This window comes from Rhipicephalus microplus, chromosome 3 (assembly GCF_043290135.1).
Source record: "Rhipicephalus microplus isolate Deutch F79 chromosome 3, USDA_Rmic, whole genome shotgun sequence".
NCBI lineage: Eukaryota > Metazoa > Arthropoda > Arachnida > Ixodida > Ixodidae > Rhipicephalus > Rhipicephalus microplus.
The window spans coordinates 176946542-176960648 of NC_134702.1; the positions used below are offsets into that span (position 1 = coordinate 176946542).

The window sequence follows — 14107 nt, forward strand, 5'->3', positions numbered from 1 at the left end:
ATCAAGCCTTTCACACATATCCATGATCATTTTGCCTGTCGGGTCGGTATACCCATCTGTATCTTCTATGTGCGCATTCCTGTCTCCGCCCCACCGCAGTGTTCTAGTGGCTAAGGTACTCAGCTGCTGACCCGCACGTCGCGGGTTCAAATCCCGGCTTCGGCGGCTGCATTTTCGAAGGAGGCGGAAATGTCGTAGGCCCGTGTGCTCAGATTTGGGTGCACGTTAAATAACCCAAGGTGGTCAAAATTTCCGGAGGCCTCCACTACGGCGTCTCTCATGATCATATGGTGGTTTTGGGACGTTAAACCCGACAAATCAATCAATCAATTAATGTCTCCTAGTATAATTATCTCGCACTGTCTTCCTAACTCGTGATTGTCCTTTGATATGCACTCTACCATTACCTGGTTTTCCTCTCTGGCCTTTGCTCCCGTCCACGAGTACACGACCCAAGGAGTGTCATTTGACCTGCCACTTTCCCTTTTAGCCATAAATGTTCCTTGCACTCCTGCTTGACCCTTAGCCAGTCTGTACTTTTATGAATGAATGCCCCAATACCACCCCCCTTTCTGCTGCCTTCTGTTCTATTACAATATTCTCACGCGTAGTCCGGATTTTTCGGAGGTTGTTCCATGTCACTGATATAGGCTTCTACAAAACCGTATACCATCGGCCTCTCTTCCCTTAGCTGTTCTTCTATCTCTTCCCACTTCAGCCTGTTCCTACCACCCTGCATGTTAATATACCCTATGTCTGAAATATACCCTATGTCTGAAAGGTCGTGAACCACAACACTACCTCCTAGATTTCTCGTGCCTGCTGGATGAGTGCGAAACACCGGTCATCTACGGCGGCGCTGCCTACGTGGAGGTAAGAGTCTTTGTATATGGCCTTTAAGATCGGCAAATTTGTCGTTTGCTACTAATTTCAGAGGATGCCTTGCATTAAAAAGTTGCTGAATGACGGCGTCACTTGCGTAGCGTTAACTAAAGTTCTTTTTACGCATTTTCAAAATTTTTACGTTATATTTGTTGCATGTGAGTTCCAAAAACGTAAAAACTTATTTGAAGACAACCCCCTACTTGAGTGGCGGCACTATTGTAGTTCCAACGACCACCGCTTCCCAACTGACCACCGATAATCCGGCAGACACAGGAAAACTAGGAGGCGTTGACCCGTCACCCCCGGAAGCTAGGCACAACAACGCCGCCATTGTGCCTAGTGATGATGTCATTTCCTCCACACTTCTCACGTAGTGCGCCGGCTGGCATGCCCTCTCCTTCCTTTCCTTCCTCCGTATAGATGCAAAACTTTATTGAGAAGCAGAAATTTATTGAGACGCAGAACTTTATTTATTTAGCCACAGAACTTTATTCTCAATGTAGGAGGTGCAGGAGAATCGTGAACCAGCGCTGCACCTTCTCTGCACCTTTGGAAACGAATGGCAAGGTGCAGCACCTTGTGAACTGGTTCACGTGGTGCAGGCGATCGAACAGACCATCGGATTGAGAAAATTTGTGGAGATGGCAGCGCCCAATGGTGCAATTATATACAAGTTCTAAATCCGGACAAAGGCGTTCTATTGAGTCGCACGCGATTGGCCCATACAAGTTGTGATGAGGGTTGTGACGTTTTGAGGGACGTGAGCTGAAGTGTCAGGTGACTGTTTTTTTTTTGTTTTTCGGAGAAAGGCGAAGGAACGGTCGGAGAGACTGTCCGGAAGCAACCGGATGGATTGAAATGGCTGCAAGGTGGCCTGGATTAGATTGAAATAGAAGAGATTCGCAACTTTTCGGCATCGGGGCACTTAGACAACATGTCGTTTCCCACTGACACGGTACTTCGTCTTGCCTGTGCGGTAGCTTTAACCGAGCAGAGGCGACGACGCTAGGTAAAAGATGCATTTGAAGAGTTCAGCGAAGAAGAGTTCCGGCAATGTTTTTGTCTGTCCAAACGAACAGTGCGGAGCTTGTGCGACGAACTTGACCCTATCATCGGATGCCAGCGAGCCAGTGGTCTTTCCACAGAGAGCAATGTGTTGTGCGCGCTGCGATTTTTCGCCACCGGTAGCTTCCAGCTGAGCATTGGTCGCGAGGAACACATCGGCATGTCTCAGCCGGCGGTGAGCAACACCATCCACGAGGTGACGGAGGCGATCATTACCGTGGCTGCTAGAAAAAGGGTGGCGGACTTCCCACTGACCACAGTTGCCAAGGATGAGGCTAAGGCGGAGTTTGCACGACGTGGTTGCATCCCAGGCGTGCTGGCGTGTGTCGACGGCACGTTGGTCGCCATTCGCAAGCCAGAGGGATACAGCCTGGCCGACACGGCGAGCTTCATGTCCAGAAAGGGCTATTATGTCCTGAACGTCATGATCGTAAGTACCGTTAGGATCCTTTCTTACTCGCCCATCGGAGCAATTGTTCAGGTGTGACGCCCAAGCCGGAAAAATGAATAATCAAACGAATAAAAAAGAACCTGCAGGGAACTGGGTGCGAGCTAGTTGGTGGCTCGCAAGGCCTCGGTAATAATAAGTGGCACGTGTTTTGTGCGTGAGCCAGTTGCCGTTTTTGTACTGGCGTGCATGCGCAATTGAGTTGTGCATTTTGGAGGTAATCAGTAATATGGGCCGCAAACATAGCACAAATATATACACGACAGGGAAGTATTCCTAACACGAAAGTGCTTACAATCACAATTGCACGAGCTGGCTTTGGCATTTACGAGTGTTCTTTCCCTAGAGCAATGCATAGGTTTTGACTTATCGATCATTCAGAGGAAGTCGTAGCCATATGTACAGCAAAGGAGGGGTCATTGCCCCCTTTCGCCTCCTCAGTGTGCTACACCATGTGTTTTCTTATAAGTGAAGCTTCTTATACCAATGAATGTACTAGTACGCATTGTTTTCTGCATATGCACAAAAAAAGGATTTATTCTGAGTATAAGTGCAGTACTATTTTATATCGCTCCTCATCGCAGGTGTGCAAAGCGTGGCTGCGCATCCTTGTCATGGACCCATGATTCCCAGATTCGTGCCACGACTCCTGGGTGTGGGAACACAACCCACTGCGTGCACGCCTAGCTGCACATCTGCAGCCTGGCGAATATCTGCTTGGTAAGTAATAATGTGTACTATCTGGGCAGAGCACTCAGCTTTTATGCTTATATTGCAGGAGACGCAGGCTATCCCCTCAAGCCATGGCTGCTAATTCCAGTCCGTGGCAGTCAACCGTGCAACACTTCCGAAGGCCGATACCAGGAGCATGCATCCATGCACAATGTTGTGTAAAGATGTATCGCCGTGTTGAAGAGCAAGTACCGCTGCTTGCAACACTTTCGAACGATGCTCTACAACCCCGATCGGGCAGCACAAATCATATATGCATGCGTTGCTCTCCACAACATTGCGTTACATGCAGGCGATTGGACTTTGGACGAGTATGTCGTGGACATGCCACCAGCTGAGGATGACGATGGGGAGCCAAGGGGGAGCCATATGCTCACACCACGCAACGTGCTGCTCAGAGACGGCAGCAGTGCTGCGCTGTCTTGGACCTTTTTTGAAGTACACAGGAACGGTGAGTTTTCATGTTTTCATATCCCACACATAATTTATTTACACTGATTCTAGTGCATCTAGACATGACAGGGCTGTGTTTGCCAAATTTTAATCCACAAAGTACTTACTCGTGCTTCAATATGAAGCAAGGTGGCAATGTCAAAATGCTGTATTTTCTCTAAATGGCACATGAAATATGCAACAGAAACACCCTTTTCCATATCAGTGATCACAGTCACAACAGACTAGATTGGAGCAAGCATATATGAGCGGCACTCTGTGCTGAATGTTGCTATCACAAAATTGTGCGAACAATGCAGCAACGTCTCAAAATTTCTTTCTCCAGAACGCATAAATATCGCGATTCCATTGGTAACATGTTGCATGAACACATGATACATAAGTCCATATCTTCTCATAGTGACTGACTACAAGCATTCAATTGTGCACGCCAGGCTTGACGAGTAATCGTGCTCGTCAAGTTGTGCTGGTTTTTTGCTCATTGTCCTAAACATTGCATGAATGTTAAAATAACATTTGATTTTAATTCTCGACTGCAGTCATGCTGCAATGCTAAAAAATACGCAAATCAAGATGGCAAACAACAGGCGAGTTGTTTTGATAACATACAGCATGAATAATTCGCTCAGCCATATCGCGGCTCCCAAACCATACCACGTTCAAAATTTATTCCCGCAACGAGTCGTTTACAATGAAAACTAGGTGAAATCAATCGCTGGCATGTGGCTGTGATGATGACCATTTTCATTTGTGAAACTGTGCGAGATGACCACTTACTAGCTTAGCGCTCTCAAACAAGATTCAGAATGTAGTTGTTGCACCTTAGCCTCATTGTGCTGAAATGAAAATATCACAGTGAACTGCAAAACAGTGTGATGCAAAAAGATATCACATTACTACACTATGTGGTAATGCTGCATAATAAGCACAGTGAGCTAGAAAACACAGTGGGACAATACAAATATCACAGAAACATTAACAGAAAATGTCAACTATACACTCGTGGTCTCCGTGTGAATGACTAGACACCTTTGAAATGTGGGGAAAAACACTGCCACTGGAACAGCTCGAACATACATTGAGAAATACATATATCGAACATAAAAAATGCTGTACTCCTTGTACAAAGTAAATGCTAACCTAAATCTAGTAATATGTACTAAATGCAAACAAGAAACGTATAAAATAGAACATGAACAGCAGTAAACATATCAAAAACACTAAACGTATTATGAATGATAAAAAGTTTAAAACATGGCGAAAAACAAACTAAACTATGTTAATGTCTCTCGAAGCGTATAAAATTGAACGTGAACAGCAGCACCTAAACACATTGAAACCGACAAATCATTAATGAATGATGACAAGAAAAAACATTGAACACAGGACGAAAAATTAAACTAAACTACGTATCCCTTTCTCGCAGAAAGCCCTCAGCCATGGCCAGTGCCCTCCTGCACCGCTGCCGCCTTCTCCTATGCCGCTGCCACACGCCGTGCTGCAGAAGCTATGCGGGTGGTTGGTTTTTCATCTCCCGCCGCACCTGCAATGAATCATCATGGTGTAAATGTTTAAGTAAGCTGCCGGCAAACCCTTAACCATCTCGTGGCTGGAAGCTGCTGCTGCTGCCAAGAATTGAAACGGGCACAACAATTTCCCCTCAGTTGAAGATCAACTGGCCTGATGGCATCTTTTGAAAGTGTGAAGCTTTGTGTACAAGCTATGCCTTGCTCGTGCGGACCAACAAACATTTGTTGAAACTAACTACTCTTTATCAATGTCCTCAAATGCATCTGTCACCACCAAACAGCACTTTTCAGGGCTAACCAACCTTTTTCCTGGCAGTTTATCATTGCAGATATCCGATACCATGCCCTTATTACAAAGCATGGTTCTTATTTACAGCCCAAGTTGATTTAAGTCATCATAATAGAGCATGGAGCATGCTAACGCCCCTTATATGAAATGTAAACAAAGGGTCTACTTTCCTTGAGCTGCTTGTCGCCCTGCTCAAGGCTCCGGTCTTGCGCTCAATAAAGCACTAAGTTCTCAGATGCTTGCGTGTTACTGTGTCACTTGCATCTGCAGCCGCTTCAGTGGCTCCCACCTCCAATTCCACCGTAGCAGTGGGAACATCCGCCTGCTGGAAAGTGTCGTAAGCATGATCTTTCAGAAAGTGGGTATTCGTTACTCTGGCTATTTTACAACCTTAGGTACTAAACATCTGCGGAAATGTCCTACAGCTATTCAGTGGTCATTGATATCATGTATTACCATTTTAGTGCATGCACTTGCACGCAGGCATTGTGTGTTTTATGATAAACTAATACCCCTTGTACTGCAAGGGCTGCAAACTGAGCTTTTAGTTAATAAACCTACCCACTTTTGAATTCTTTCTCCTGTGCTATATTCCCGTTTAACAAGGTTCCGCTAAAGGCACCCCTTCAGATATCAAACTCTGTCACGGGACCACTCAGGAACCCGTGATACTGCGGCGGCAGAGTGCTTACTTGTTGATAGGTGAGACCAGAGACGCCACTGAAGCGTGTCATCCCAGTCAACTGTAGAACCCGGCCGCGGAAGCCAGGCAGCCAACCCCCTCCAGTTCCCCTGACAATATACACTAATGTCACAGAACAAATTGCCCGTGCCATTCGACGGTCACTCACGTTTGTGCGTCTCTAATGGCGGCGGTGTCACGGCGGGCCTCGTGCACTGGCCTGCGCCACCAAGCCTGCCATTCCTGCGCAGGCACTTCATGGTTCAGCGCGTCGCTGAGCTCTTGCCACAGCCGCCACCGGTCGGTGATGGTGACGCCGTGCCGCAGCTCGATGGCATTCGCCACGATCTGGGGTTGTTCGTCCATAAAGGCGAGCACCAGGGCGCGCTGAGCCTCGGATAACGCCGATGAGCCGCTACTACTGTTGACTACTGGTACAGTTGACCTCCGCCACGATTGCGCTCGACTGAGCCAACAACTTTGAAAGTTGCGCCGTTTAGGTTTGTATAGCGGTGGAGATATGAAAACAATAACTGCTTGAAACGGGGTTGTATTTCGCGCCACTACGTACTGTCCCGCTAAATTTAGTTTTATTTCAACACAGTAACAAAAAAATTACGTTTATATTGTGCCGTATTCCTTAATAAACGTTTAAAAACTTGTGCCAACACGTTTTGATAATGATTAAAGTAGGTAAACATTTTTCAACACGTTACAAACACCTTTTACTTTGCTAAACGGTCCCCAAGTCCACGTCAAAATGATGACGCAAGGCTCAATTTCGCTCATTGGCTGTTCACTTTTCTTCGTCCTCGCCACCTCCGTGGTCCTCGCCATGACCTACTACACTCCTGACCTGTTCAGATAGCGGGGTTCCTATGGGAGCGCGTGTCCCCGCTCTCGTTCAATCGCTCGCCGTAGGTGGCGCTACCTATAACCTGTTCGTCTGTTTCTTTACGGTTGTTTTGTAGGCGCTGGTATAAGAATGCCTGCATTCTGTAGTGAACTGGCGGCATATATGTGACTATTTCTTCCCATACATTGCTGGTTAAGCAAGGTGTTCAGAGCGCTTGAGTATTTATAGCACACTGGTTGACAAACGTGGGAACCCGTAGATTTACACGATGTAGGGCAGCCTATGCGTGGTCGCGTGCATTTTATTGCAAAAAAATTCTGAATGTCTTTTAGTATTATTATTTCTGAATAATTCTAAATTTTGGATCATAAATACGCACTACGAGTGCTTTGTTGGTCAAAATTTGACCACAAAGAGTGAAGATGACGTCAGCGAGCAGGTGCTGCCTAGCGCCACGCCGCTCGTAGGTTACGGCCCTAGCGGCAGAAGGTATGAACTAGAACGTGGGCGCTGGAAGAGGTGCTCTCTGGGCAGGTCAGGAGTGTAGTAGGTCATGGTCCTCGCGACCACTGCGCACCGCCCACTTTTTGACGTCACCGACAGACCGCCTCCGTCCGGAGTTGGAATTTGCCCACGTACGAAACGCAAATCGGGGTATTATGCTGAGCGACTGTCGTGTCACGAATGCTCGAACCGTCACTGTGTGCAGGTTTGCCGCTTTAGTTGCCCGTGCCCCTGACACACGGGCACCCTGAAGTCCTTTAGACAAGGGGACATCTTTAGACAAGGGGACAAGGGGACATACCCCCCTACTTGAGTGGCGCACTATTGTAGTTCCAACGACCGCCGCTTCCCAAGTGACCACCGATAATCCGGCTGGCACAAGAAATCTAGGAGGCATTGACAACAACAACGCCGCCATTGTGCCCAGTGATGATGTCATCTCCTCAACACTTTTCACGTAGCACGCCGATTGGGCATGCCCTGTCCTACCTTTCCTTCCTCCGTGTAGATGCAGAACTTTATTGATACGCAGAACTTTATTGTCAACGTAGAAGGTGCAGGAAAATCGTGAACCAGCGCTGCACCTTCTCTGCACCTTTTAAAACGAATGGCAAAATGCAGCACCTTATGAACGGGTTCACGTGGTGCAGGCGAATCGAACAGACCATCGGATTGAGAGAATTTGTGGAGATGGCAGCGCCCAGTGCCCAGGTGTTCTGTGCAGTGCCCACGTACGAAACGCAAATCGGGGTATTATGCTGAGCGACTGTTAAGAAGTCGTGTCACGAATGCTCGCACCGTCACTGTGTGCAGGTTTGCCGCTTTAGTTGCCCGTCTTATCCTGGAGTACTCGACCTGCCCGCTCCTCGTTCATTGCTCACGCGTCAAGGAGTTGCTACTGGACGGAGAATCTTGTCACCGTGCCGGACTTTTGCGCAGTGTACGGCTGAAAAAGCATCTGCAATCAAAACCGTCTACCGCGCCGCAACTTCCAACGTGAGAAAAAACAGAGGGCTCAGTGAATTGCTACGGTGAAAGGAAGTGATTTCAAGTCTCCCAGAGCTACTGTTCGAAACAGGCTCGTGATAGTAACTTCAACCAGTGTTTATCGTTAATGCGTGTAATGGCAACTCCGGTAAAGTCTGCTCGATTAAGGCCTGGTGGGGTGCCATCAGTTTTTGTTAATGAAAACAATGCGTCGGAGATACCGAGAGCAGCATTCTTGAAGAGGCCAGAAGATGAGGTAAGATTTTGAATATTGGAGCTTACGGAGGGCGTGTGTTCTTGCAAAAAAAAAAAAAAGCGACAGCATCTCAGTAAAGAACAGTGTAAGGCAGGGAGACATGATCTCCCCAATACTTTTCACCGCGTCCTTACAGGATGTTTTCAAAAAAGGGCCTTAGATTCGGAAGAGCAATGATTTATAGTTGATGGATAGTACCTTAATTTGTAACCTGTGGTTCACTGATAACATTGAATTAATAAATTACTGAGGGGACGAATCACAACTTGTGATTACTGAACTGTACAAGGAAAGCAGAAAAGTAGGTCTAAATATTGATATGCACGAAAGCAATGCACAGCAATCTCGGTAGAAAATAGCGCTTTGCTATGGTTAGTGACAAACGGGAAGTTTAAAGGTATACGTCCCCTTAGGACAAGTAATAATCGGTGACCGGTAAAATGGGCAATCGCAGGGAACGATGGAATATGCCGGCATCCGGTTCCACGCTCCACACAGGTCAACAGCGGCATGCAGGCATTTTTGTACTGCTCTGTTGAAGAAAGCACCTCACCGTGCAATGTCTGCTTTATTTATTTTTTTGCCAACTGTGACGATGTCAAGCTACGAAAGCCATGAACGATCCGGAATATTTTTTGTCGCACTGAAAAGATCTGCAATGCTCTAATGCTGCTCGGGGGTGCCGTCAGTTTGGCTAGTAGATCAGTCGATACACAAAACAGTTTTCTCGGTCCACCACCGACCGCCTTGTCCGTATCGAAGCACAAATTCGAGACGCTTTTGTTCATAAGGAATTTTTTCTTTCTGTGTTCCTCGATATGAAAAAGGCATATGACACAACATGGCGCTTTGGAATATTGAGAGACCTGTCACATTTAGGTGTGCGGGGCAGAATGCTGACAATAATCTAAAGCTACCTGTCCAACCGGACATTCCGTGTCAGAGTTGGCACTGTGTTATCTCGAATATTTGTCCAAGAAACAGGAGTGCCACAAGGAGGTGTATTGAGCTGCACACTCTTCATAGTTAAAATGAATTCCCTGCACCTTTCTCTCCCACGTAATATTTTTTACTGCATATATGTCGATGATGTACACATCGGTTTCAAATCGTGCTACATCTCAATGTGCCAACGTCAGGTTCAACTAATGTTGAACAAAGTATCACGATGGGCTGATGAAAATGGTTTTATACTCAACGCGCAAAAGAGCTCTTGCGTCTTGTTTAGCCGAAAGAGAGGCCTCCATCCTGACCCCGACATTGACCTGCATGGTCAACCTCTGTCAGTGAAGACGGAGCACAAGTTTCTTGGACAAATATTAGACACTAAACTAACCCTCATCCTACACATCAAGTATTTAAGAGAAAAGTGCTTAAAAACAATATTCTTAAAGTGTTGTCACGCACTACGTGGGGTAGTCACAGGAAATGTCTGATGAAATTATATAAAAGCCTCGTACGCTGAAGCCTAGATTGCGGTGATATAATCTATCATTTGGCACTACCATCAGCCTTAAAGATTCTCGACCCTGTCCACCATCTAAGTATTCGCCTCTCTATGGGTGCTTTTCGAACTAGCCCCGTGGAAAGCCTGTACGTGGAGTCGAATGAAAGGTCGCTCCACCTACAGAGATGATACGTGTCTTTTGTGTACTTTCTGAAGGTAAAGGCAGACAAGCAACACCCCTCTGATTTCACAATTAATGATTAGTCCTGCTCTGGCTTCTTTGAGAACCGTCCTTCGTTGAGGCAGCCCTATTCGCTCTGTGTAAGGGCCTGGCCAAACACAGTTTGATGGCTCCTTCTGCATATCTGCCACCGTGGCATTGGCAGCTTAGAGACTGTGATGTCTCTTTTGTGGAAGTCACAAAACACGCACGACTTGCACACATACATACATACTTCCTAGAACTACAACATAAATACACATGCCCTGAGTTCTTTACCGATACCTCAAAGTCTAATTCTTCTGTGTCATATGCAGCGGTAGGCCAATCCTTTTCCGAGGCTGGCGTTCTTCATCCTGATGCAAGCATTTTCACTGGAGAAGCTTACACAATACTGGCGGTCGTAAAACACATCACACAGATGAAATTAAAGAAGGTGGTAATATACACAGATTCCCTAAGTGTGGTCAAAGCACTGAAAACTAAAAAAGACAAGAACCCCGTGTTGGTGTCACTTTACTCACTTCTGTGCACACTGTACACATCAAAACAGCATGTAGTTGTCTGCTGGGCGCCAGGGCACCGTGAGATACAAGGGAACGTTTTCACCAACAAGATGGCTGCTTCCGCCAAAGACACTTCTTCCTATGCACCAATACCAATTTCTGCACTTGACTTGAAACCGTTTCCAAAACGAAAGCTCAGAAGGTATTGGCAGAGCACGTGGGATAGACACCCAGACAATAAACTCCATGATATTAAGCCGCACATAAGTAAATGGCTGCCACTATTGAAATAACGACACACAGAAGCAACACTAACAAGGCTTAGAACAGGACATACACTCTCTACACACTCATATCTTCTATCTACCGGCAATCCACCATCGTGTGATATATTTGAAGAACCACTTATGGTTCTCCACATTCTCGTCCAGTGCAATGAGCTAGATGCTCTAAGAAAAAAGCACTTTTTATTGCCCTACCGACAGCAGCTCCCACTACACCCTGGGGTGCTCATCGGTAAGGATCAGCTTCTTAAACTGCTATCACTTTTCACGTTTTAATACATTCTCATGGCTTTCACATCATATTTCGAGGTGATCTGTAGCACGACCTCTGTATTGTGGTCGTGGCTGCATCTACATCATAGTTTTATTATCATGACATTTTGCCATCCACTTTCACTGCACATATCTCACGTCACTGTCACGATTTTATTACTTCCATGTTTTTACCCGCGTTAGTAAGAGGACTTTTAAGACACCTTTACAGCCACGCATCATATCATTGTTCATATCTCTAGTCTTTCGAAGATGCGCTCTTTGGCTATCAATTGGCCCTTGCGCCATTAAATACCACTCGTCATTAGGCTAGAGGGCAAGCAGGGGGGCAAGCAGAACAGAATAAGGCAGGGAAGTTCGTACCGAGAGAGCTTTTTCAGCAGCAAACGGCTAGTGAAAACTTAGCAGAAACACTCTAGAACTCCACTAGATGCTATTCGATCATATGTTGCCAACTACTCATGACCTGAACGCCGGCAGAGCACAACCCCAAATAGGGCTTACAGGGGAAGATGCTTCACCATTTCTTCCTCCTTCCTTTCGCTAGGATTTTTTCAGTAATTTCTAACTCGGGAGAAGCAGATTTCTTGTCTATTCAAGTTTATTTTCAATATTAAAGAAGCAGTGATGCCAACTTTGTGCATGTCATGTTTTTCGCGTCAGTGTGCAGTTTTCAATTACATAGTATCGATTCCGTACTAATAATGTCACAGAGCGGCGAATTATTATACCTGATATCAATTAGTGTCACCAGTATCAAAGGCATTTCAAAACTGGTGCAAAGCCTGCCAATTTTCAGCACTTCCATGCGGTCACGTCTCTTGGTCCCACCCCATCTGATCACATGGCCACATGAAATGATGATGTGATCTTCGGTTGACATTTCGTCTGCTCGGCACGCACGTGTATAGACATGTCTTCGCCACCCCCATTGTTGTCGCCGCCGTCATCAGTGTCCACAAGTGATGGTGAAAACACCATGTAATATGGCATCGCGGTGATCTGTAGCTTGGTAAATTATTATCGATTGGTTCCTTTACTGAGCAGTGATTCTGAAATCGAAGCAGGACAGAGCAGCGACGAGGCAGCTGGGGACACACGCTTGGGCAACGCTGGCTGTTTAGACATACGAACGCTGTGTGCGTGGTAGTTGTTTGCAATGACAGTAGCTTCATATTATCACATTCATAATCACGACTACATGAGAAATCAATCGAAGCGGCATAAAGAAAATGCTGGACTCGCACAAACGCGCTGTGTGAAGCAAGCGAAATAAAGCAAGTGGAGCCGTTGCTAGGCAGCCAGGTACCGCCACCAGACGTAAACACCACAAGGACAACACAAAATTGTCGGCATTAATGCTGCTCGCTCATCATCACTCGGATCATGAGGTGTGGCCTAGGAGTTAGCTGAACACATCAAAATACTGTCGATCTCTTATGGCCGAGAACGTGTCGATGTGCCTTGGGACGCTCCTGGCTCTTGAAATAGAATAACTTCTACGTAACGGACGTGAATGATACTTCGCCAAAAAAAACCTTTTGTGTACCAAGCTAATCGAATGAATGCCACATCTTGAGTTCAAGATTTGGCGTCACTGCCCCTTTAATGAAGGAGAATAACACATATATCATTCTGTATCTAATGTTATTCTACCATCCATCCCAAGTCAAACTCCATAATAAATATATAGAAGATTCGATTTTGTAGGCAACATTGGTGTCAATTACAAAAATGCTGTAGTTACAAACAGAAGATGGAGGAATGAAAACATAAGTAATTATGTAACAGTATAAGTGATTTACAACATCCTTTTAAACATGCCTGAAAAGTATTCATTGAATAGTTACCATAAGTAACTGTTTTGTTGTGTGTCAATAATCAATTCTTTCATACACTGTTGCAGATTCTTGGGCCACTGCTCTCTAAAGACTCCAGCATGGGGCACCCACCAAGACAAAGTGATTTCAGCGAAATGGATCACGTAAGAGGGCTTCTTTTTCTGGCTGTAGTCTTTGGCATTGTCATTCGGAACAACACAAGCTGATTTGTTTCAGGATGAGATGGCAGCTGAGTCAGTACACCAGGCAGCACAGAGTCCGGCTTATGAGCTGGATGATGTCCCAGTTAAATCTGTTCAAGTGCAGCTACTAACCCATGAAGAGGCATCACAAGCAGATCAAAAAAAAATTCTGTCAACAAGTGCTACGCAAACAGAGTCACAAGATATTTCTGCAGGTATGTCTACGCACTTTCGTAAGTTAAAAAAAATGTATGTGTTGCGCTGCAAGAGTGAAGGAATTATTTCTATAGAAGTAAATCTACATGTTCCATCATGTTAGGCTATTAGGCTATAAGCCTAGTTCTTTAATAATCAATCTTTCTTCAATCTGCTGACCGCTGTCATTAGGGGCTGTTTTCAACATGTCTCCATGCATGGTTTACTTCCTTGGGGGTCAGGGAATGGATTTGGAAGGAAAACTCTGAGCCACAGTAAACTTGGGAGGAACAATATTTATTGTGAGTTTCAAGAGCTGCTGCTCTTGCTGTCGAGCTCCAGATAAAGACTAGTGCAGCTGGCTGGATCCTTGGGGAAATCGAGGTACTCGTGCAGCAGCAATCATAGTTCGTTGGCAATCGGGACAATTTTGGACCTGTGCAGTACGCGATCCTAAAAAGGATGCTCACTAT

General features: G+C 45.8%; 1 protein-coding gene across 4 annotated transcripts in view; it reads left to right on the forward strand.

Annotated features, from left to right (window-relative positions):
* Positions 1 to 7622: 7622 nt before the first annotated feature.
* Positions 7623 to 14107, forward strand: part of LOC142804055 (uncharacterized) — a 38022-nt gene continuing 31537 nt past the window's right edge. The window contains exons 1-3 of one of the 4 annotated variants that reach the window (XM_075890571.1): positions 7623 to 8439; positions 13323 to 13400; positions 13474 to 13654. In XM_075890571.1, coding sequence (XP_075746686.1) covers positions 13356 to 13400; positions 13474 to 13654 — 226 coding nt within the window. In that variant the 5' untranslated portion in view covers positions 7623 to 8439; positions 13323 to 13355. Of the gene's footprint in view, positions 8687 to 13322; positions 13401 to 13473; positions 13655 to 14107 lie in introns of all 4 variants that reach the window. The other 3 variants (XM_075890570.1, XM_075890573.1, XM_075890572.1) reach the window with 3 other exon arrangements.